The sequence below is a fragment of the Glandiceps talaboti genome, chromosome 12 (assembly GCF_964340395.1).
Source record: "Glandiceps talaboti chromosome 12, keGlaTala1.1, whole genome shotgun sequence".
Taxonomy (NCBI): Eukaryota; Metazoa; Hemichordata; class Enteropneusta; family Spengelidae; genus Glandiceps; species Glandiceps talaboti.
In genome coordinates, this window is record NC_135560.1 from 1,311,630 (window position 1) to 1,337,813 (window position 26,184).

The 26,184-nt window shown below is 35.8% G+C and overlaps 1 protein-coding gene across 6 annotated transcripts in view; it reads left to right on the plus strand.

The window, feature by feature from the left end:
• The window catches only part of LOC144443316 (CREB-regulated transcription coactivator 1-like), a 97,367-nt gene extending 71,850 nt beyond the window's left edge, over positions 1-25,517 (plus strand). For 3 of the 6 annotated variants that reach the window (XM_078132761.1, XM_078132764.1, XM_078132763.1), the window contains exons 9-12: positions 7,560-7,691; positions 9,657-10,001; positions 23,968-24,130; positions 24,488-25,517. In XM_078132761.1, the coding sequence (XP_077988887.1) occupies positions 7,560-7,691; positions 9,657-10,001; positions 23,968-24,130; positions 24,488-24,708 (861 nt within the window). In that variant the 3' untranslated portion in view covers positions 24,709-25,517. The remainder of the gene's footprint in view (positions 1-7,559; positions 7,692-9,656; positions 10,002-23,967; positions 24,131-24,487) is intronic. The other 3 variants (XM_078132765.1, XM_078132766.1, XM_078132767.1) reach the window with 3 other exon arrangements.
• The last annotated feature ends 667 nt before the right edge of the window (positions 25,518-26,184 follow it).

Sequence of the window (26,184 nt, forward strand, 5' to 3'; positions counted from 1 at the left end):
CCTTATGAGGCATATGCAAGTCAGTTAATTTTGTTACCTTGTCCTGTATACAACAGCAGCCGCATATGTGATAAATGGTCATAATGATATAATAGATGGTCATAATGATATAATAAATGTGTCATAGTGATATACTAAATGGTCATAATGATATAATAGATGGTCATAATGATATAATAGATGGTCATAATGATATAATAGATGGTCATAATGATATAATAAATGTGTCATAGTGATATACTAAATGGTCATAATGATATACTAAATGGTCATAGTGATATACTAAATGGTCATAATGATATACTAAATGGTCATAATGATATACTAAATGGTCATAATGATATAATAAATGGTCATAGTGATATACTAAATGGTCATAGTGATATACTAAATGGTCATAGTGATATAATAAATGGTCATAGTGATATACTAAATGGTCATAATGATATACTAAATGTCACAAATTGAACTTTTGTTCTCAATACCGAATATTTTTTCACCGAAATTTTCAGCTGTCAACACTACAGCTTTCATCAGCGGAATGATCTAACTTGACCTTCTTTGTGTGAAGGTCAATGATCGAGTCGTAGACATTTGGGAGTTTGTAGCGCCCCCCGTCTTTGTTGAGAGAAGGTTGTAATGCCCTGATGTAAATGGCTTCCTTCACTCCCCTTTCGAAATATCGTGGTTCAGTGTCCAAAACCTGCACTTTGACCAAGTCAACATGATGGCCTGGTGATTCCACATGGATATGTTGGGAGACCTCAGATGAAGTAGAGCTGCGTCGTCAGTGTTCAAGAAACCTGGTCCTGAGGGATCGTTCAGTTTCACCAATGTACGATTCCTGACAAACACCTCTGGTAGTCTGCCCTTGGCAAGGAATCATGTATATAGGGCCAGTGACGTCTTTCTTCTCTGTCCTGTCCTTCGGTGCTACTAAGAAATGGCGTAGAGTTCTTGTAGGTTTGTAACATACCCTTATGCCAAATTTGTTGAAATTTCTCCGAAGTGCTTCTGAAATTCCTTTGACATAAGGTATCACTCACTACCTGTCCTTTAGATTGTATTGTACTGTCCTTTTTGGTAGTTGACTTAGCTTTAGGGGGCTTGTTGACCTTGTTAAAAGCCCACTGAGGGTATCCGCATTTCGAGAGAGCCTGGACGATGTGATGTTTCTCTTCATCAACAACATGAGGGTCTGTGATAACTGTCTTAGCACGGTGGAACAAAGTTTGGATTACTCCCAACTTATGTTCAAGTGGGTGGTTTGATGAAGAGTTAAGGTATTGGTCTGTGTGGGTTGGTTTGCGATATATTCTTATATCAAGATTGCCATCTGGTTGAATCACTGTCAGTGTATCCAGGAATGCTAAGGACTTATCTACTTCTCCTTCTGTGGTAAATTTGATGTCAGGATCAAGTGAATTCAAATGGTCTGTGAATTCCTGTGCAAATTCCTTCTTGAGTTTCGTGTGAGTGTCGTCCACATAGCGGTACCACCATAACGGTGGGTGTAGTGCGGTTTCGATAGCTAATTGTTCTAGATGTTCCATGTACAGGTTGCACACGATTGGTGACACCGGTGACCCCATAGCCGCTCCATGTATTTGTTGGTAATATTTGCCATTGTACACAAAATATGTACAACGCAAACAAACTTCCAGAAGCTTCACAACTTGAGCCGCCGATAACCTAGTTCTGTCCTTCACACAAAGAAGGTCAAGTTAGATCATTCCGCTGATGAAAGCTGTAGTGTTGACAGCTGAAAATTTCGGTGAAAAAATATTCGGTATTGAGAACAAAAGTTCAATTTGTGACAATATGTATTACCAATACAGATGAACTTTCATGATGATATACTAAATGGTCATAATGATATACTAAATGGTCATAATGATATACTAAATGGTCATAGTGATATAATAAATGGTCATAATGATATGATAAATAGTCATAATGATATACTAAATGGTCATAACGATATAATAAATGGTCATAACGATATAATAAATGGTCATAATGATATACTAAATGGTCATAGTGATATAATAAATGGTCATAACGATATAATGAAAGGTCATTATGATATAATAAATGGTCATAATGATATGATAAATAGTCATAATGATATAATAGATGGTCATAATGATATAATAAATGGTCATAACGATATAATAAATGGTCATAACGATATAATAAATGGTCATAACGATATACTAAATGGTCATAATGATATACTAAATGGTCATAATGATATACTAAATGGTCATAATTATATAATAAATGGTCATAACGATATAATAAATGGTCATAACGATATAATAAATGGTCATAACGATATACTAAATGGTCATAATGATATACTAAATGGTCATAATGATATACTAAATGGTCATAATGATATACTAAATGGTCATAATTATATAATAAATGGTCATAATTATATACTAAATGGTCATAATGATATAATAAATGGTCATAATGATATACTAAATGGTCATAATTATATAATAAATGGTCATAACGATATAATAAATGGTCATAATGATATACTAAATGGTCATAATGATATACTAAATGGTCATAATTATATAATAAATGGTCATAATGATATAATAAATGGTCATAATGGTATAATAAATGGTCATAACGATATACTAAATGGTCATAACGATATACTAAATGGTCATAATGATATACTAAATGGTCATAATGATATACTAAATGGTCATAATGATATACTAAATGGTCATAATGATATACTAAATGGTCATAATGATATACTAAATGGTCATAACGATATAATAAATGGTCATAACGATATAATAAATGGTCATAACGATATAATAAATGGTCATAATGATATACTAAATGGTCATAATGATATACGAAATGGTCATAATGATATAATAAATGGTCATAATTATATAATAAATGGTCATAACGATATAATAAATGGTCATAATGATATACTAAATGGTCATAATGATATAATAAATGGTCATAACGATATAATAAATGGTCATAACGATATAATAAATGGTCATAACGATATAATAAATGGTCATAATGATATACTAAATGGTCATAATGATATAATAAATGGTCATAGTGATATAATAAATGGTCATAGTGATATACTAAATGGTCATAGTGATATACTAAATGGTCATAGTGATATAATAAATGGTCATAGTGATATACTAAATGGTCATAATGATATACTAAATGGTCATAGTGATATAATAAATGGTCATAGTGATATAATAAATGGTCATAGTGATATACTAAAAGGTCATAGTGATATACTAAATGGTCATAATGATATACTAAATGGTCATAATGATATGATAAATGGCCATAGTGATATAATAATTGGTCATAATGATATACTAAATGGTCATAATGATATACTAAAAGGTCATAGTGATATACTAAATGGTCATAATGATATACTAAATGGTCATAATGATATACTAAATGGTCATAGTGATATACTAAAAGGTCATAGTGATATACTAAATGGTCATAGTGATATACTAAATGGTCATAGTGATATACTAAATGGTCATAGTGATATACTAAATGGTCATAGTGATATACTAAATGGTCATAATGATATAGTAGAAATGAACATAAGACAGTCCTAGCTTTCGATAACGTCCCACTCTATGAATCATAATGTCATTTCTTTTTCTTTTCAAATCTCCTGTAATTTTACATCAACATTGTCTTTCCTAATGTTTTCAGCAGTGTAGCAAATCTTGGCACACAGTGACATAATATTTCAATAATAAGTTTATTGCAAATATGCTAAGGCCTTAGCCCATTGCACAACAAAATATACAAAACAAGATACAGAGAGTGAAAGAGTTACAGAGTGGCTACGAATTCTTGACGGCATTTAAAAGACTTATGTATAAATAGTGCTAGTTTAAATTGAACAGTATCATTCTTAATATTTCAATGTATCAAGCTAAAGTGAAACATGAAGTAATTAGCTTGGCACACAGTGACATAATATTTCAATGTATCAACCTAAAGTGAAACATGAAGTAATTAGCTTGGCACACAGTGACATAATATTTCAATGTATCAAGCTAAAGTGAAACATGAAGTAATTAGCTTGGCACACAGTGACATAATATTTCAATGTATCAACCTAAAGTGAAACATGAAGTAATTAGCTTGGCACACAGTGACATAATATTTCAATGTATCAACCTAAAGTGAAACATGAAGTAATTAGCTTGGCACACAGTGACATAATATTTCAAAGTATCAAGCTAAAGTGAAACATGAAGTAATTAGCTTAGCACACAGTGACATAATATTTCAATGTATCAAGCTAAAGTGAAACATGAAGTAATTAGCTTGGCACACAGTGACATAATGTTTCAATGTATCAAGCTAAAGTGAAACATGAAGTAATTAGCTTGGCACACAGTGACATAATATTTCAAAGTATCAAGCTAAAGTGAAACATGAAGTAATTAGCTTGGCACACAGTGACATAATATTTCAAAGTATCAAGCTAAAGTGAAACATGAAGTAATTAGCTTGGCACACAGTGACATAATATTTCAAAGTATCAACCTAAAGTGAAACATGAAGTAATTAGCTTGGCACACAGTGACATAATATTTCAATGTATCAACCTAAAGTGAAACATGAAGTCATTAGCTTGGCACACAGTGACATAATATTTCAAAGTATCAACCTAAAGTGAAACATGAAGTAATTAGCTTGGCACACAGTGACATAATATTTCAAAGTATCAACCTAAAGTGAAACATGAAGTAATTAGCTTGGCACACAGTGACATAATATTTCAATGTATCAACCTAAAGTGAAACATGAAGTCATTAGCTTGGCACACAGTGACATAATATTTCAATGTATCAAGCTAAAGTGAAACATGAAGTAATTAGCTTGGCACACAGTGACATAATATTTCAATGTATCATCCTAAAGTGAAACATGAAGTAATTAGCTTGGCACACAGTGACATAATATTTCAAAGTATCAACCTAAAGTGAAACATGAAGTAATTAGCTTGGCACACAGTGACATAATATTTCAATGTATCAACCTAAAGTGAAACATGAAGTAATTAGCTTGGCACACAGTGACATAATATTTCAATGTATCAAGCTAAAGTGAAACATGAAGTAATTAGCTTGGCACACAGTGACATAATATTTCAAAGTATCAAGCTAAAGTGAAACATGAAGTAATTAGCTTGGCACACAGTGACATAATATTTCAATGTATCAAGCTAAAGTGAAACATGAAGTAATTAGCTTAGCACACAGTGACATAATATTTCAAAGTATCAAGCTAAAATGAAACATGAAGTAATTAGCTTGGCACACAGTGACATAATATTTCAATGTATCAAGCTAAAGTGAAACATGAAGTAATTAGCTTAGCACACAGTGACATAATATTTCAAAGTATCAACCTAAAGTGAAACATGAAGTAATTAGCTTGGCACACAGTGACATAATATTTCAATGTATCAAGCTAAAGTGAAACATGAAGTAATTAGCTTGGCACACAGTGACATAATATTTCAATGTATCAAGCTAAAGTGAAACATGAAGTAATTAGCTTGGCACACAGTGACATAATATTTCAATGTATCAACCTAAAGTGAAACATGAAGTAATTAGCTTGGCACACAGTGACATAATATTTCAATGTATCAAGCTAAAGTGAAACATGAAGTAATTAGCTTGGCACACAGTGACATAATATTTCAAAGTATCAACCTAAAGTGAAACATGAAGTAATTAGCTTGGCACACAGTGACATAATATTTCAATGTATCAACCTAAAGTGAAACATGAAGTAATTAGCTTAGCACACAGTGACATAATATTTCAATGTATCAAGCTAAAGTGAAACATGAAGTAATTAGCTTGGCACACAGTGACATAATATTTCAATGTATCAACCTAAAGTGAAACATGAAGTAATTAGCTTGGCACACAGTGACATAATATTTCAATGTATCAAGCTAAAGTGAAACATGAAGTAATTAGCTTAGCACACAGTGACATAATATTTCAAAGTATCAAGCTAAAATGAAACATGAAGTAATTAGCTTGGCACACAGTGACATAATATTTCAATGTATCATCCTAAAGTGAAACATGAAGTAATTAGCTTGGCACACAGTGACATAATATTTCAATGTATCAAGCTAAAGTGAAACATGAAGTAATTAGCTTGGCACACAGTGACATAATATTTCAATGTATCAACCTAAAGTGAAACATGAAGTAATTAGCTTGGCACACAGTGACATAATATTTCAATGTATCAAGCTAAAGTGAAACATGAAGTAATTAGCTTAGCACACAGTGACATAATATTTCAAAGTATCAAGCTAAAGTGAAACATGGAGTAATTAGCTTGGCACACAGTGACATAATATTTCAATGTATCAAGCTAAAGTGAAACATGGAGTAATTAGCTTGGCACACAGTGACATAATATTTCAAAGTATCAACCTAAAGTGAAACATGAAGTAATTAGCTTGGCACACAGTGACATAATATTTCAATGTATCAACCTAAAGTGAAACATGAAGTAATTAGCTTAGCACACAGTGACATAATATTTTGATATGTCTTCATACTATTGCTACGATTTGAATTTTGTTGAATGGGTTGAATTCACGCTGGTTGCAGGACAATGTGTTGTGACAATAAACACGTAGCTGGGTTTTTTTTGTCAATGCCATGACGTTGGCAATTCATGAATATTCTAGGACAGTGGCCGGCCTGTTGGGCTATCTGCCAGCACCTAGATGATCTGTCGGTGTCTGGCACAATTGCAGCTGTTAGGCCAAATAAAAAAACTTGTTTGGTTCCATTACCTGACCCCCACCTAGTTTTTCATACCGACCCTAAACTTTTTTTGAAGTATTCAAGAAAAATAATAATAAAATCACGAAAAGTCTCGCAAGAAATAGTGGGTGTGGAAACTGACATCAACTTAAAAAGACAATATAAAACTATTCTTCCAATCTGTAATGGCTGCACATCTGATAGGAAGAAATAAACAACACAGAGACCATTTGGAAAACAATGGAAAACCTAAACTAGACACATGAAAACAAATATATAATAAATTGAAATGAAAAATCTACCTACCCCACCTATTTTAAAATTGAATGTAATCAGAACCACTCAATTTTTTTTAAAGCCTTATTTGAAAAAGTCCCTTTGTGCAATATCCGATGTGGCTGCCTGGCAGCCATTTTGTTGGCGCAGTTTTCATGTCCAAAGCCATAACTCAGACATGCTTGAACAACTCCCCCCCCCCCCCCCCCCCCCATGTCCAACGAGGAGACACAACATGAGTAGGCATGTTCCATGTCCAACAAGCAGACATAACATATCTAAGTCTGTTTGATTTAGGTTTACAAGTGTTGTTGCATGATCAGAGTAGTGATATCAAGAAATTGAATTGTAATTTACCCAATCATAGTGGGGAGTATGTCATTCTCAATGACTTGTCACTAATATTAATGAACTTTCCTTGACTAGGGTGCAACTGTGGAAACTGAACCAAGGTTACCCCAGTATCCTATTTATCAACAACAAACACAGGGACAAGTTCAACAAGTCCAACAACAAGCTCAGCACCCAAGTCATAATCTTACAATAGAAATTTCACAAGTAAGTTTTTAGCACAACTGAACTGAGGTTCAGTAGTGCTATAGGCATCGCCCGGTGTCTGTCTGTCTGTGTGTGTGTGTGTATGTGTGTAAACAACTTAAAGTCAAAAACTGCTGAACCGATTGCCATGATATTTGGTGAGGCCATTACCTTGGGTGTCTAGTTGGGAAATTGTTCAAATCAAAATGATCGCATCACAGGTGTGTGATTTGGGTCAAAAAATGTGATTTTTGGTCAAAAAACTTAAACTCAGAAACTACTGGGCAGATTGGTGCGAAATTTGGTGGGAACATTCTTTAGGGGGTGTAAAGTAAGATTTGTTCATGACATGATGATTCCATCAGTGATATGCAAATTAGGGCTGAAAATGTGTCTTTTTGGTTAAAAATCTATAATTCCAAAACCACTGAGCAGATTGGGCTGAAATTTAATGGAAATGCATTTAGGGATGTATGGACGAAGATATGTTAAGCATACCATGATTCCATGAGTGATATGGAATTAAGGTGTAAAAATGTGAATTTTGGTCAATAACTTATATCTCAAAAAATACTAAGTGAATGAGTTTGAAACTTGGTGAGATGTTTCTAGAAGTGTTATTCTTTGTCATTGCTTTTCCTCAAAAATCTTCAACTCTGAAATTACCCAGTAGATTGAGCTTAACTTTGTTGAGAATGTGTAGATTTGTCCACTGACACAGTGAGAACAGTACATTGTTAATTAACTATAATGTTTACTTTACTATTTCCTCTGGTGGTAAAGCCTGTAGCATGGCCAATTTGGTTTATGACTGGATTATGTAATATATTGTAAGACAGCTGTTTCATCACCTACCCATATAAACTGAATGTAGCTGGCTTTTACAATATTACAATAAGACAACCAAGAAAGATAAACCTGTTACATTGGTATGACTTGGTTCCAAATTGATTTTAAAAAATAAAGAAGTACAAAACCTTGTAGACACATCCCTTTAAAGTTTGATTAGGATGTTGCTATACTTGTCTTGTACACTTCCAACATAGGATGGCTGGATTATGATGATGGAAATTAGGTATGAAAATTTTGTTTTGGTTACAACTTTAAATCTTCAAAAAAGTTGTGCGGCAACGCAATATTTGCGCTATTTTTGTAGTGTACTATGTTGGGTCCCCTGTGTTTGTCCAGCCGTGCAGCCGTGTCCACCTGTTTCTCAAAGATGCATTGGTAATTTTAACAAATGTTAGTGCTATAGTCAGTATATACATGTCATCTCATTTTATGACCTTTGCAATAGCTGAATAGAGAGACCATTTCTGTTATAAAAAGTTGCATTGTATCTATTAATACTAGAAGCTCACTAGATAGACTTTATTCAAATGTCTACATCCATGTTGTCAATGAAAAACTTCTTAAATGAGACTTTCACCTTGACCTCTATTGTCAAGTTCAGATAGCCAGAAATCGTCATAGTGTATATGCACAACTGTGAGATTCATGGGCCAATTTCAACCAAACCTGACATAAAGTCAAATATAGTAGTCACATACGCACAACACCTTGATTCATGTTGTTTGCGATTATAACTTATTGGCAGCCACATATTTTATGTAAAAGTCAGAATATGAATTAATAAGTTGAAATGATGGGAACTTTGTGTTCGATGAAGATTTGCTGCTACCAGGTTGTACATATAAAGTGACTTATAATCTTTGAGTCATTGATGAGAAAGCTGTTGAAGATTGGGAAATGGCAGATAAATGTTACCAAAGTGCCTCTTTGTTGCTGTGGTTCTAAAACCCTGAAACATCAATGTTGGAAACTAAATATTCCAGGATTTTGTTCAATTTGTGAAACTAGATGTCCAGGGATTTTGCATTCTCTTTGTTGGATTCTAAATCCTTTGCAAGAAGTCAGCTGTTTTGACATTATATAATGATCTCATGTTTTAAATTGTGCATGATTTGTCTTTTCTTAATGTTGTAGCATGGTAACAGCTATGGGCAAAATGTAAATGGAGTCTCTGCATTGAATTTGCAGGGTGGTTTGAATCAATACAGAGAAACTTGTAATGCCACGTCATGTTCCACATCATGTTCCTCACCGACATCACCAGTGTCCAATCCAAATTACTCACCGTCTCAGTCACCATCAACTACAAGTGCACCCGTATCTATTGGGAATTCACCATTTTCTGATGCCTATTACTTACAACAACAACAAACGAATGCACTTCAACATCAATTTGAACAGTTTACCATGATGCCTGATATGCCAACTTCATCAAGTCATAATACCACTGCAGTTGCTGTTTCTTTGCCATATCAACATGTAAGTATACAGACATTTCGGGGGCAACACTTCAGTGAGTGTTTTACATTTACAACTCTTTTCTAAATACCATATAAACTTTACTGGGCACACATACATTTTTTATGAGTGAGACTACATTAGAAGTAATTGGATATGAGATCCTTATAAATGCTGACCAATCATCCCCACTGAGTAACACAATACTAACAGCACACACACAGTCTGGTATAGACTGTCAACAGTCGCTCGCGCCTTTTTTTCCTACGTTTTATCTAAACTCCGATCCGACACAAGACTAGTATAATCGAAAACTGATATCGAGGGCCAAGTGGTCGAGGGCCGAAGGCCCGAGCGACTGTTGTCCCTTGCCGCGCCCTCATGCGATAACAATAGGGACATTCATATTGTAGACTATTTGACATTTAGGTCATAGTTCACAAAGCTTGTCAATCAAAATGAACATGGCGTCGCCGGAGTCACCAAGAGAGTCATCAACATATCAAGACGCATTGGAGAAACTTGGATACTCACACTTGAAAGACTTTCAGAGAAGAATTATAGATGCCTATGTCTCTGGGAAAGATGTTTTGTTAGTGTACTGACAGGAAGTGGCAAGTCCATAGCCTATGAAGCCCGGGCTATGAAGTCGCTCCGATCGTTCTCGATACAGCTAACAACATCTGCAACACCATTGTCCTAGTAGTATCCCCATTGATACAGTGATAGCGCTAATATAATCCTGTATATTAAAACGGGAAGGCCCTTTTATTTGTGGTAATTTTGCTAAACAATAGGGAAGTGGTAACAACTTAACTAAACTGCAGTTATGCATGTGTTCCGACCATTGACATATCTACCTACCGTACTGTGACCAAGTCATTATGAATATATGACGTATGTTATTACTGCATTCGTCTTCAATATGAATGGAAATCTGAGGTACATTTCTCGAAATTACTTTCGGTCAGACATCAGAAAAGTTATGTCGATTTTGCCGTTGATAACTTTATGCAGCTGTCAATCAACATGTAGTACACACAGACAAACTAATCCTAATGATGGTTACATTTATCTCCAAAATAAACAAGATAGTCAATAGCTGAAAATCAGGATAGTGTGCCATATACATGTACACAATTACAAAAAGTAAATTTGTCATTGACGTCAATTCAAGCCGTCTTCTTTGATTGAAACCAAGTTATTAACACTTTGAGTACAGATATTCTCTGTGTCTTGCACAACGACCAATCCCAAGCAGATTGGGCGAACAAACGCCTCGACCGCCTCTGTCTGATCTTCAGTGACGATAATTGACATTTTTAAAACTCATCCTGACTGCAAGTTCAGGCTGACGTACCTTTCTAAACTCTGACTGCACAGTTTATAATATGTTAGTACTTTGTACCACAAACAACTTGTCTGTGGTTTTACCATCATTTCACATCCATTTGTATACACAACCATTGCTATGAAGTGCTGATAGATAGAACTTCTGTCAGTGTCACGTCTGTAGCCTCTGTTCGTACGATCGCGGCGTTGACTATCATAAAATTTCAATGATATTTTCAATGGCCAACAAAGTAGGAAGTGTGCCATATGTCGAAAGAAGAAGAGTTGCCCTACGATTATCCATTTATGAGCATTGTTCTAATTTACAACACAGTATTTGTAAAATACAAACTACGAGTATATATAAACTACGAGTTTTTATTGTCTTGATTTTGTATCATACAGTAATTGTTAGTATCGCATTTCTTTTGAAAATGGTTTCAAATTCAATTCTGAATACAATGAGATTCGCATTGTTTGAATATGTAACAATAAAATGTTCACAGTGTAGCAAAAACTTCAACTAAGTAAAGGAGTCTGAAGTTCGGTATGGTATTGGGTATTTTTACTCGTGATTGCCTGTACTGATCTTTCTTCAACTGTAAAATTTAACAAATCAGATGACCATGAAATGCTAATAAATTGTTGTCTGACGTACTTCAATTTATTGGGGTCACCCTATTTTTTTTCTGTTTTTCATTATCCCGCCGACCCAATGTTTCAACCCCCCCCCCCCCAACATCAACAACAAAAATCACATAAAAAGAAAACATCAAGGAAAAGACACAACAAACATGACAAACTGTCATATCATATAGCATCGTGATAAAGATTACGTAAATTGACTCCTCAATCGGAATCTGAAATAATGGGGTGCATGCAATAGCTTTAGGTACATATAGACTCAGTACTCTGAGGAGGCACTAGTTGAAGACGTGTCGGTTCGGAGCACGATCTCCGTGCCGTGGTAAATATGGAGGCACTTTTCTGTTTTTATTTCAGGTAGAACGTCTACCATTTGCACATTAGAATATTATCTACGCCTCACTATCACACATTTTATACATGAATTTTATTGCTATATAATATGCTAGCTGCAGTCGAGGGAAGGTAAAAAGGGTGTCCAAAACATCTATTGCTTGAGTGGAGTGTTGGTCGGAGTTGGTACAATAAGTTGACTTCCGTAGCACTCTCTCACTACCAGTACCACTGTAACAGCTAGCTGCTAAACAAAAGGCAACGACGTCATTTAAGAATGTTAAAAAAGTGTGTGGTTTCAAGCTTTAACAAAGAAAGATAGGAAAGGAAAAAGTACTTAATTATGACCATCAAAATGCATTTACGAAGACAAGTTTCCGCTGTAGTTTACGTGTGTTGAATGTTGAGTGACCTTACATTGAACTGTATGCAAATCATACGATATATAGAGAAACGCCCCATTAAATGACGTCACATCATGAATAAGTAATAGCAAGGGAGATGCGGAAAGGGACAACAGTCGCTCGGGACTTCAGCCCTCGATATCAGTTTGCGATTAGACTAGTGTTGCGCCGGATCGGAGTTTATATAAAACGTAGGAAAAAAAGGCGCGATTGACTGTCAACAGTCTAAGTCTGGTACTACGATACTATTAGAACTGAAGTGTTGGTGAAACAAGCCACCCCACTGAACTTCATTCAATGTCTACATTCCAAACTCGGTGTTACTACTTATCAAAGCTGACCAGTCATCCCCACTGAGTGGCAATTGCAACACACACACACACATACACAGTCAACTACTAAGACATACACAGGGCAACTGAAGTTTTGATGAAGCCACAGAAATTTACTCTACATTGACATTTCAAAATCAGTGTAACAAAGAAATACAGCTCAACTCTGTAGTCTATAGAAACAATGAATTTTAATTACAAATTAAAACTAATGTTTACTTCAAAATCAAAACTTTACTGCAACAACAAATGTAGAAACTGTAAGTTCCAAACGAATGAAAACGTTAATGTTTGTAACAAAATAAAAAAAATAATTTATTGAAACCATAACTTCCTTATGAAGCAAACTTAAATGTTTACCTCAAAATCAAAGCTTTCAGACGACAAATTTAGAGACCAAAACAAACCCAAAAATTCAATAAATTACGCTGAAAAGTAGAGCTTTGATTTTGAGGTAAATGTTATAGTTTTGGATTCTAACTTCTGTAGTTTTACATAAGTTAGAAACTAAAACTTTAACTTTCAAATCAAAGCTCTACATATCAGCGTAATTTAGTCTGACATAATTACACTTATAAACATGGTTTGCATTTGCCATGTAAGAAAAAACCCAAAGCTACAGAAGTTAGAAACTAAAACTTTAAAATCCACCTCAAAATCAAAGCTCTACCTGTCAATGTAATTTAGACTGGTGTATTAACACTTGTAAACGAGGTTTACATTTGTCATGTAAGAAAAACTAAAACTACAGAAGTTAGCAACGAAAACTTTAAAATTTACCTCAAAATCAAAGCTCTACTTGTCAGAGTAATTTAGTCTGATATAATTACACTTGTAAACCAAACAAGTAAATCAAAAGTAATTTTGTAGTTACAGAAAAGGCTTATTGATTTGTTTTTTAAAAATTATTTGTGAGTACGATACAAAAGTTCTGTTTCTAAAATTGTCCTCTGTTTTGACAAATTCAATCCATTTATATCTCGTTCCTCGTCTAGTTCATATGGTTGTCAGGAACTAGACTAACTCGTTCCATGTACATTGTCAAACTTTATGTCGAACACTCTGTTTATGTTGATGTTGGTTGAGGTGGTAGAGCCAGTGGTGGTATAATTGGCAGGGGTGGATGAACAGCCTGGTCATGGTTTAATGGGGTCCCTCCATGACAGTTTAGTAGTGTTCCTTGATGTTGTGAAACTGGAATTTCAGGAGCTCGAGGTAAAACGTGGTGTAGACGATTGACCCGTAGCTGAAAACTAATTGTTATATCCAGCTTGCGCATATGGTGAAGGCATGTACCATCCAGGAGAGGCATAGGGTGGATAGAAATTATAAGGATACACTATATCGTGCGAAACAGACTTGTTGGAATGCCGGTGTGTATTTTCTTGTTGTTCCCGAGATTTACTAGTAAATGTAGGCTTATCACTTGACATCGCAGACTGTTGTTTTGGGAACATAATACCACATGTTTCCAACTTCTTCTGTATAGGATTAACTGGTTTTGGAGCCTTTCTCCTTCCCGATCCCTGTCTTTACATTGAAGGAGTCGATGATTGATGGTCAGAGTGTACTTTCCATTTTCAGATCTGATGGTACTTTGCCCTTGTAATGCTTCCGTAAAATCTCAGTGTCAATATTGACAATGAATCGTCTGACACGCCCATCTTTCATATACTTAGTGGGGTCACTGTTAATGAACAATCTTTCAAAACGATTTTCAAAACTGTTGAATAAAGAATTGGCTACCCTTTGCTTGATTTCTAACTCCGTTTTTAAGGACTTTAGGTCGCTTTCAGCCATTTTAGTCCCCGCCGGACGAAGTTCTGGACAGGGACTTATGGATTGGGTTCCATCCATCCGCCCGGAGCCGTTTCTTGGAGATGCCAAGGCCAATTTTTTTCAAACTTGGTACAGGGGCAACATACAATGGCATACATATGCAAGTCAATTTGTTTTATGATACGATCCAATATGGCCACCTAGCAGCCGTTTTGTTTGTGAATTTTCCCTGTCTAAAGCCATAACTCAGACATGCTTGAACAGATCTCATTCAAAGTTGGTATTAGGACAGTGTTCTATGACATACATGTGCATATCCATTGTTGTCGTGATACGATCCAATATGGCTGCCTGGCAGCCATTTTGTTGGTGCAGTTTTCATGTCCAAAGCCATAACTCAGACATGCTTGAACAGAGTAGTGATATAAAAAACAACCATATAAGGCCAAACAACATTAACCAGGTTTGAAAAACTGCCAGTTCCTTAAAACCCTATGTCATTCTCAATGACTTGTTCTTTAACTGTGCTAGGTTGGCTAGTTCCTTTTTACTGTCCGGGTGAAGATAAAGTTTGCCACATTGTATTACGCTGTAGCACGCATCACTTTTAGGGCACGATGCTTTTGTGTGTCCCAATTGCAAGTGACATTTTCTACATAATCTCTGAGAGCTGTCTCTGTATACTTTGGGATTTATACCCACATATTGGGTACCTGTTAATGTCCTTGTGTGAATGTAGAATGAAGTAGTGAGACTGGCAAGTATGTCTAGAAAAACTTTAATGTCCTAGTAACAAACTAACTTGTTAAATCAATAACAAAATACATACACAAACTTTGGCTATCTTGAGGGCTACTCAGCACCACTTGCAGCTGGGAAGATCACCAGCAGGTGTAAGGAGTATAGGCTACCTGGGGAGGTCCCAGCAGATAGGTCCTATGTGTGCTCCTGAATGTAAACATAAGTAAACCGAAAAGATCACCCGGGGAGGACCCGGCAGGTGTCGTAACCATAGCTACCTGGGGAGGACCCGGCAGACATAGCTAGGTGGTGAATTGTACAGGGGTAATTTGCAGTAAGCCGAGAAGAGCACCTGGGGAGGACCCGGCAGGCGTCTGTATACTAGCTACCTGGGGAGGACCCGGCAGACATAGCTAGGTTGAATTTGTACTGGGGAGAATTTACAATACGCCAAGAAGAGCACCCGGGGAGGACCCGACATAGCTAGGTTGAATTTGTACTGGGGAGAATTTACAATACGCCAAGAAGAGCACCCGGGGAGGACCCGGCAGGTGTCTTATCCTAGCTACCTGGGGAGGACCCGGCAGACATAGCTAGGTGAATGAATTTGTATTCGAAATGAGCTGATTGATTAGTTTTCAGCTGACTGTAAACTGTATTGGGGTAATTGAACAAGGGGAAAAGGCCCGTCACTGTGGTAGTGCTGAGTAACCAAAGAAGATTTACAGAACAGATTGAAAGTATCTGCAAGAAAACAAATGGTAATAACATTAGAACAGGTTATGTCTGGCCTGTATAGCGCCACATGTTGCAAGGATAAAGAAATGCGATTAACATGTCTGAGAGAACTGCCTGATTTAGAACAAGTAAACGAAGGTGGTGATGGGGATGGTGGGTGGGATTGACTCGGTAGGCAGAGACAAATTTAGCAATGTTCTCCAAACGCAGCTTGAACTAGACTGAGGCTAGAAGGAGCCTAAGTAGAAAATTATGCATAGTACAAACATTCTGACAATTTCCTGTGCTCCCCTTACGTATACACATGTAATCTGGTGATGACGTACATCCTCTGATATTTCCTGTGAGCATATTTGAACACTGGTTTGTGAACTAGATGCCAGGAGGAATGGAATGTTCAGGCTTATGAAAATATTCTGTATAAACTAAAATTAAATAAATTTTTAATTGTACTTCTCATCCAATGTTCGATATTTATCTGCAGGGGTCGAAATAATGAAAAAATTTCACTTGTCCACTGGGCAAGTAGAAAACAAAAAGTACTTGCCCAAATCAAAAAGTGCTTGCCCATTCCAAATAGTGGGGTATTTTTGTGTGGCTTACAAATGCACTGTTGTGATTGATTGGGCTTTCTTTTGTTTATTATCAAAAAATGTCACTTTGAAAGTTTCTGTGGGTACTGAAAAGTGCTCTCCACAATAAACAGGTGTCCCAAATAATATTAATTGTCATGGCCTAATTAATATTAATACTATAGCATAGCATACAATTTTTGGTTCACTTGTAAAAAGTAGTTGTTAAAATAATTTTTTCAGCACTTTCATAAGCTATCAATATAAAAATTAACATTTATTTCAACACTGATGTAAAAAAACTTTCTAAGTATTTCCACCATGTCAATATATTTTCTTTCCTTCCTCATCCACACCAACTATTTTTCTCCCAGTATGATTTGTTTATATTTTCCTAGTAGTATTTTCAAATAAAATGACTGTTGTAAAATTTGCAGTTGATTCAAACACTCAAAACCTGAAAAATCATGGTGTAATTTACTATTGTTGAACAATATTCAATGAGTCACTGGTCATTCCAGGTATGTTTTCTTGATAGAGTAAACAAAGTATGTCAAGGACATTGACAGCTGGTCCAGATTGTTTTGAAAAGTGATCAGTCAAGAAAGACGTCTTCTCAATATTGATACAATGTTATAATTTTCCAGACTTGTTGGCACCTTGGTTATACAATGTATCCAAAATCCTATCAGACATGTGCAGTGTCTGATAAGTACAGCATGAACACAGGCAAAAACACACCCGTGATCAATAATCATAAGAAATTCTCCTTGCCCCTTGGGACAAGTACTTTTCAAAACAACTTGCCCAAGCTTTGTAATCACTTGCCTGGGGCAAGTAAAAGGCCATTATTTCGACCCCTGATCTGACAAACCATCCACCTCCATCACCTTTCGCTCAATCTCTCTTTGTTTCTGGTCGATTTCCAATTGAATAGGACTCTTATACATAGCATGGTCTAATCTCACCTCCTCTTGAGCTTCTTCACACTCCCAAATCTGACAGATAAGTAAGCGTGTGTGCTTGGCTGTGAGTTTGTCCATTTTGTTTGCATCTTGACAAATGGATAGATGTCTGTCAACATTACCCTCGGCACTACTGCACTGACCGTGACTTATGGCGGGAGATGTACCCTCCACAGATTTAACATTTACAGTTGGTACATTACCAACACATGCATAGTGATGGAGAAAACGAGAGTAATTACATCCTGTGAAATCAACGTACGTTCCTTCCATGTCCTTGTATGATAATCTCAGCATAGCCAAACGTTGTAGATATGGTATTTTCCGAATGAAATCATAGAATCCATCATAATTCAACAAACACATTTCACTGTAGCTGATTTCTGTCATAGAACAACGTTCCTTCATATAGTAATCATAATGTACGTTAATGTCAATGATTTCATCAGATTGACACAATTGAGTATCATGTTGAAGTATTGAAGCCATATCGGACTAGAAAGTTGCACTGTTGCCGTGAAAATCATGAAGTAGCATATACTGTACGTGTATTATGGTCCAACATGTTTAATTTCAACACATTTCACGTCACTGCACTAACATGACTTAAACACTGGTGTATAGTTTGGCGCATAATTTGACTGGACTTGAGAACCCAGTGTGAACCATGATCACATTACATCCTTGTTAGGTTCTGAACGTTAGGCGAGCAATTAACCCACTACTTTGTAAGGGGTGGGGTGCATTTTTAGCACAACTGAACTGAGGTTCAGTAGTGCTATAGGGATCGCCCGGCGTCTGTCTGTCTGTCTGTGTGTGTGTGTGTGTGGATGTGTGTGTGTGTGTGTGTGTGTGTGTGTGTAAACAACTTAAAGTCAAAAACTGCTGAACCGATTGCCATGATATTTGGTGGGTCCATTACCTTGGGTGTCTAGTTGGGAAATTGTTCAAATCAAAATGATCGCATCACAGGTGTGTGATTTGGGTAAAAAAATGTGAGTTTTGGTCAAAAAACTTAAACTCAGAAACTACTGGGCAGATTGGTACGAAAGTTGGTTGGAAGATTCTTTAGGGGGTGTAAAGTAAGATTTGTTCATGACATGATGATTTCATCAGTGATATGCAAATTAGGGCTAAAAATGTGTCTTTTTGGTTAAAAATCTATAATTCTAAAACTACTGAGCAGATTGGGCTGAAATTTAATGGGGATGCATTTAGGGATGTATGGACGAAGATATATTAAGCATACAATGATTCCATGGGTGATATGCAAATTAGGTGTAAGAATGTTCATTTTTGGTCAAAAACTTATATCTCAAAAAGTACTTGGTCAATGAGTCTGAAACTTGGCGAGATGTTTCTGAAACTGTTATTCTGCAGATTTTCTTCAAAATATTTTGACAAAATTGGCCCTAGTGACCATGACCACGCCCTTTAGCAACAACCAAATGGCAGTATATTTGGGTCAAATAACAACATCATCTGGTAGGCAAGTGAGTAAACATTCAAAAATGTATGCAAATACCCTAGCAACCATGACCACGCCCATAGCAACAGCGAAACGGTGGTGTATTTCACAAAGATAACAACAGGGTTTAATAGACAATTGAATAAACATTCAAAAAATGTATGTAAATTTGCATAGCAACAAGACCATGCCCATAGCAACAGCAAAATAATCATGTATATTGCAAAGATAACAACAGGAATAGAAAGACAAATGAATAAACATTCAAAAAATGTATGCAAATACCCTAGTAACCATGGCCACGCCCATAGCAACAGCCAAACAATGGTGTATTTCACAAAGATAACAATGGGGTTTAATAGACAATTGAATAAACATTCAAAACATGTATGTAAATTTGCCTAACAACATGACCACGCCCATAGCAACAGCCAAATGATAGCATTTATCGTAAAGATAGCAACATGGTTAGATAGGCAACTGGATAGTTATTCAGCAAATGAACACCTATTGTTAGCATATGGATAAACATTTTTAAAAACTGTACAGTTGTGCTACAACGCCATTGGCGGTATTTTTTAAAATCAAGCTGACCATTTACTAGTACTAGTATAGAATAATCCAGTAAAAACAACACATTGTCGTTATGAATATGAATTGTTTAGATATACTACGACGTAATCTACAGCAATGAGCAAAATTATCCCATTTTAAGTTTAACAATTACAGTATACTTATCTGTCTCCCCCAGTTGAAATATAGTTTCGCTCAAAGTGAATTGAGTTTACATAATAATGGTTGGGGGGGGGGGGGGGGATTAGAACAATTGATTAGAAAAATTGATAAAATACTTGTTCGTCTCAAAAGCGTCCAACTATATCATGAGACGACTTGCGACTAACTACATGGTACTCATTAATCAAAGTATCAAAGTGTGTCAAGAGTGCGCTGGTCAATGATTTTATTAGCACAACTGAACTGAGGTTCAGTAGTGCTATAGGGATCGTCCGGCGTCTGTCTGTCTGTGTGTGTGTGTGTGTGTGTATGTGTGTAAACAACTTAAACTCAAAAACTGCTGAACCGATTGCCATGATATTTGGTGGGTCCATTACCTTGGGTGTCTAGTTGGGAAATTGTTCAAATCAAAATGATCGCATCACAGATGTGTGATTTTTGGTCAAAAAACTTAAACTCAGAAACTACTGGGCAGATTGGTGCGAAATTTGGTGGGAACATTCTTAAGGGGATGTAAAGTAAGATTTGTCCATGACGGGATGATTCCATCAGTGATATGCAAATTAGGGCTAAAAATGTGTCTTTTTGGTTAAAAATCTATAATTCCAAAACTACTGAGCAGATTGGGCTGAAATTTAATGGGAATGTATCTAGGGATGTATGGACAAAGAAATATTAAGCATACCATGATTCCATGAGTGATATGCAAATTAGGTGTAAAAATGTTCATTTTTGGTCAAAAACTTATATCTCAAAAAGTACACAGAGTCTGAAACTCGGTGAGATGTTTCTGCATGTTATTCTTCAAAACATTTTGACAAAATTGGCCCTAGCAACCATGACCACGCCCTTAGCAACAACCAAATGGCAGTATATTTTGGTCAAATAACAACATCATATGGTAGGCAAATGAATAAACATTCAAAAAATGTATGCAAATACCGTAGCAACCATGACCACGCCCATAGCAACAGCCAAACGGTCGTGTATTTCACAAAGATAACAACAGGGATTAATAGACAATTGAATAAACGTTCAAAAAATGTATGTAAATGTGCCTAGCAACAAGACCACGCCCATAGCAACAGCCAAATGATCACATATATTGCAAAGATAACAAAGGGGATTAATAGACAATTGAATAAACATTCAAAAAAATGTATGTAAATATGCCTAGCAACAAGACCACGCCCATAGCAACAGCCAAATAATCACATATAATGCAAAGATAACAACAGGAATAGAAGACAAATGAATAAACATTCAAAAAATGTATGCAAGTGTGCCTAGCAACAAGACCACGCCCATAGCAACAGCCAAATGATCACATATATTGTGAAGATAACAATGGAGATTAATAGACAATTGAATAAACATTCAAAAAATGTATGGAAATATGCCTAGCAACAAGACCACATCCATAGCAACAGCCAAATGATAGCATATATCGTAAAGATAGCAACATGGTTGGATAGGCAACTGGATAGTCATTCACCAAATGAACACTTATTGGTGGCATGTTAGCATTTTTAAAAACTGTACAGTTGTGCTACAACGCCATTGGCGGTATTTTTGAGATCAGATGCTTCTGATTTGTTGCTTATTACATGTAAGTACACTGTATTGAAATGGAAGAATTCAGAAAAATTAAATACCATGGACGGGAATTCGCTGTTGGAAAACCTATAAGTGATGATTTAAGACGCCTGATGGTTGAAGATTTAATGGAGAATTGATCAAATAAAGACACGCGCCAAGTTCCGTATGATGCCATGTCGCAAACAGCACGAAAATTCAAAGTGTGTACGATGAATCGGCAAGACGAACAGTACGTCACTGCTGAATTATTAAAACATTGCGCGATCAAGGTCCGAAGTAGACGGATTGAAGCGTGTGTATACACTTGACTGGGTGCTGCCATGTTTGTTTTGATCTTGCAAATGGCATGTATACTCCCAGTCAGTCACGTACATATCGGCAACATAACAATAGTCGTAGATTGTAACAGTAGGTCTGTTAGTATGATTATTGTAACATTGTAATGAGTATCAAGACATCACTGTACCACTAGAATTGTTACACTATTTGAAAGTTGGGCGTACGGACCACACTGATGACATAGTGCAGTTGAATTTTCAGGTTGTGGAAGTACAGTTTTGACATTACATGTATATTGGCGATAAATTGTACATTTGTACATTTGTTCTAAAAGAATAACTACTTTTATATGTTTGTCAGTACAGTAACGTTCCTAGTTTGTTAATTTAATGTGATGTGATATGTTGTATAAACTTAAAAATGTTAATTGTGATTATGTCAAGTCAGATAGCCAAGTCTCTGGGCTATACATACATGTAGCTTATGGAAGATTGGTGACAGGATCCCACATGCTGATTTTGAGTACAGAACTTTCATTTTAAAATATCAGTGCTTGGTTCTTTCCACTCTGACTTCTGTAATTTTTCTCTTTGGTGATTGATTTGGTTGATTGTGTTCATTGACGAATTTGTAGTTGTTTCTTCAAGCATGGCATTTGGAAGTGACTGTGCCCATTCTTCCAAAGATGAACTGTTTGTTACCAAACATTTTCACAGTTGTTTGACTTTAGCTGTGAGGATATTTTGGAATTTTCACTGTTTATTTTCCTTATGAGTCATTAGGATAAGAGATAATTGATTGGTCCATTTAAACTTCATATTTTGCAGAATTACTGTTTGTTTAAATCAATCAAGCCAATCTGTTAATAGCACAAGTGAACTGAGGTTTTGCTATAGCCATGGTGAAGTGTGTGTGTGTGTGTGTGTGTGTGTGTGTGTGTGTGTGTGTGTGTGTGTGTGTGTGTGAATGACTTAAAGTCAAAAACTGCCAGAGCAATTGCTTTGATATTTGGCGAGGTCATTAATTATGGTGTCAATATGGTAAATTGTTCAAATGAAAATTGTTCAACGTTTTGGGTTGAAAAACATTATTCTTGGTGTCAGAGAATGCTTTGATTCAGCCTAGAAATGAAAGGTTATTGTTTTATTAGCACAACTGAACTGGTAAGGTTCAGTAGTGCTGTAGGCATGGTGTGGTGTCTGTCCATCAGTCTGTCTGTCTGTCTGTCTGTCTGTGTGTGTGTGTGTGTGTATTTATATGTGTGGATGATTTAAACTCAACATCTGCCAGACCGACATTTTATGGCACATTACTTGTGGTGTCTCGTTGGGAAATTGTTCAAATCAAAATGATCTTAAATATGGTGTGTTATTTGGGTAAAAAAATGTGACTTTTGGTCAAAAAACTCTACTGGGCAGATCGGCCTGAAATTTGGTGGGAACATTCTTAGGGGTGTTTAGATTAAGAATTGTTCATGACCAGATGGTGATTCCATCAGTGATATGCAAATTAGGGCTAAAAATGTGTCTTTTTGGTCAAAAATTCCAAAACCTACTGAGCAGATTGGGCTGAAATTTAATGGGGATGAATCTGGGGGTGTATAGATGAAAAAATATTAAGCATATAATGATCTCATCAATGACATGCAAATTAGGTATAAAAATGTGAATTTTGATAAAAAAAATAACAACATCATCATGGTAGGCAAGCAAGTAAACATTCAAAAAATGTATGCAAATACCCCTAGCAACCATATCCACGTCCATAGCAACAGCCAAACGGTATATTTCACAAAGGTAACAGATTCTTAGACAATTGAACAAACATTCAAAAAATGTATGCAAATATGCCAAGCAACAAGACCATGCCCATGGCAACAGCCAAATGATTGCATATATTGCAAAGATAACAACAGGGTTGGATAAGCAACTGGGGAGTCATTCAGCAAATTAACACCTATACCCAGCATGGATCAGCATGTGGGTAAACATTTTTTTATGTAATGTTGTGCTACAATGCCATTGGCTCTAAGTTTTGAGATTTTCTTAATGAACTTGTCTTTCAGAATGACATGATGTATGGAACTCAGGTTACAACAACCTTCCCTTCACAGCAACTTCAACATCAGCCTCAACCACATAAACAGCACCATCAGCAACACCACCATCAGAAACAACAACAACAACAGCATTCACATAATAGTGGTATTCCAGATATAATTTTTACAGGTAAACATTAGGCGATATCTTAATGTATGCTTCAAATTTCATATAATTGGTACATATGTTAATGATAACTAAGGGTATAGGAATGATAATCTGCATAGAAGGCATTTCACTCAGTTTATATCTCAGTTCTGAATGCTTTGCATGCAACTAAATAAAGAATGCAACCTTCAAATTCCGTATAATTTTGTACAGATATTGACTTTACCAAAAACAGAGTATAAAACTTACAGATGTAGCTTTTGATTGTACACTTATCTTTAATGTACGAGTTGTCCCAAAGAGAGTTGAAATGTTAAACTGTGTAGTGTAAACTGTAAGAGATTCTCTGACAAAGTTAGAATACTTTGATGGTTACAGGTGCAGGGGAGTCTCCACCACGTCAAGACTTCGCAAAAGATATAAGTAATGCAATGGTAGGCATGGCTGTTGGCTTTGATACAGATCCACTCTTTCCTGAAGAAGAAGCACTGAAAGTGGGCCTAGGCCCTTTAGATTTAGATGGCTTACAGCTTCTATCAGACAATGATGTTATTACTGATCCAGCTACAGAAGATTCCTTTAGGTTAGATCGATTGTAGTTTGCCATTGGCTTCTTTTCACCTTGGATCTTACAGCCATTACATTTCTACTCAGTTTGTGAAACTGCTGATAATGTTGATTTTACTCTCTTTGAGAGAAGTTACTCTGTATTCCTATTCCTTATTTCCCCACTACCATCAGTTGGTAACTAAAAATGCAGTTGTTGTGGGCCTTTCATTGTAGCCCAGTTTGAGGAGAAAAGTAGGTATATTTTTATTTATATTTTCAGCCAATGTGCTGCTGACAAGAGTACAGCATGGTTTGTCCACCAAGTAGTACTTCTGACCTGGACATCCTTATTAATCATGTGAAAATGAAATTCAACCAGCTATTTGTAGAATCTTTCAGATTTAACTCCCTTTTGATGGCAAGGAGACCTAGCTATGTCTTCATATACAATTCTTATTTCTCTATCACCAGTTTGCTATATTATACCCACAAAAAGAAAAGAAAACAGTATTTTGGAAACACTGTATATAAGTTACAGAAATGATGTGTAAATCAAGAGTGTTGACAAGATGGGTTAGGTGATAGCTTTGTAGGTATTTTCTTTTGTTGTTGTTGTTGTTGTTGTTGTGCTTGTGTATAAATGTTGTATGCCGATATCTGATATGCTTCAGATGTCTCTTTCTAGCACATCTGAGCAAAGGTTGAGGAGTGCTATAGTGCTCTCAAATCATCTGTATCTGCCCATGTGTGTATTCATGTATGTGTGTGTGCATGTATTCATACTTACTTGTGTATGTATGTATGTACATCTGTTTTATATACTTGCATACATACATATGTATGTATGTTCATCCATTTTATATACCCACGAACGTACATATGTATGTATGTGGATATGTATATACAAGTGTACATGTGTACGTATATATATATATATGTATGTATGTATAACTGAATGTGTGTCTCCAGGTTAATGGCTGGAAGTTTTCTGTTGTTCAAGGGTCTTGCAGGAAAATGTTCAAAGGGGTCTGATCAGAATCTCAGCGGTATGCAAATTAGATTTTCCAAAATGTTGAGAATATAGTAGATCTAGCAAAGTTTTGATATTCATAATACATCTATCAAATTGTCATTAGAGAAAGATGGGAAGGTAAAGATTTGTGTAAACCAACATAGATGTTCACACACTCCACATGTTCTTAAAGGTAAACTTGAGCACTTTATACTGCCATAATAGTGATGAATATGCCAAGTACATGGACAATGATGAAATCTCCATCTAATGTTTCAAAGCTCATCTCATGGAAGTCCAAAGTAATCACAGATTCTCCCCAAGGGAAGGTATTTGATCTCCTTAGTCATTGTAAATATGTGTAGAGTGGGGTAGATAAGACTTTGTCCAAACAAAGTGATCTGAATAGCAGTAGGAATATTTCATGTTGAGAAAAGAGGGGGAAAAGTAAATTTCAAAACAGGTGATACTGTGATACTAATTATGCATGTAGTAATATTGACATGATGATTGT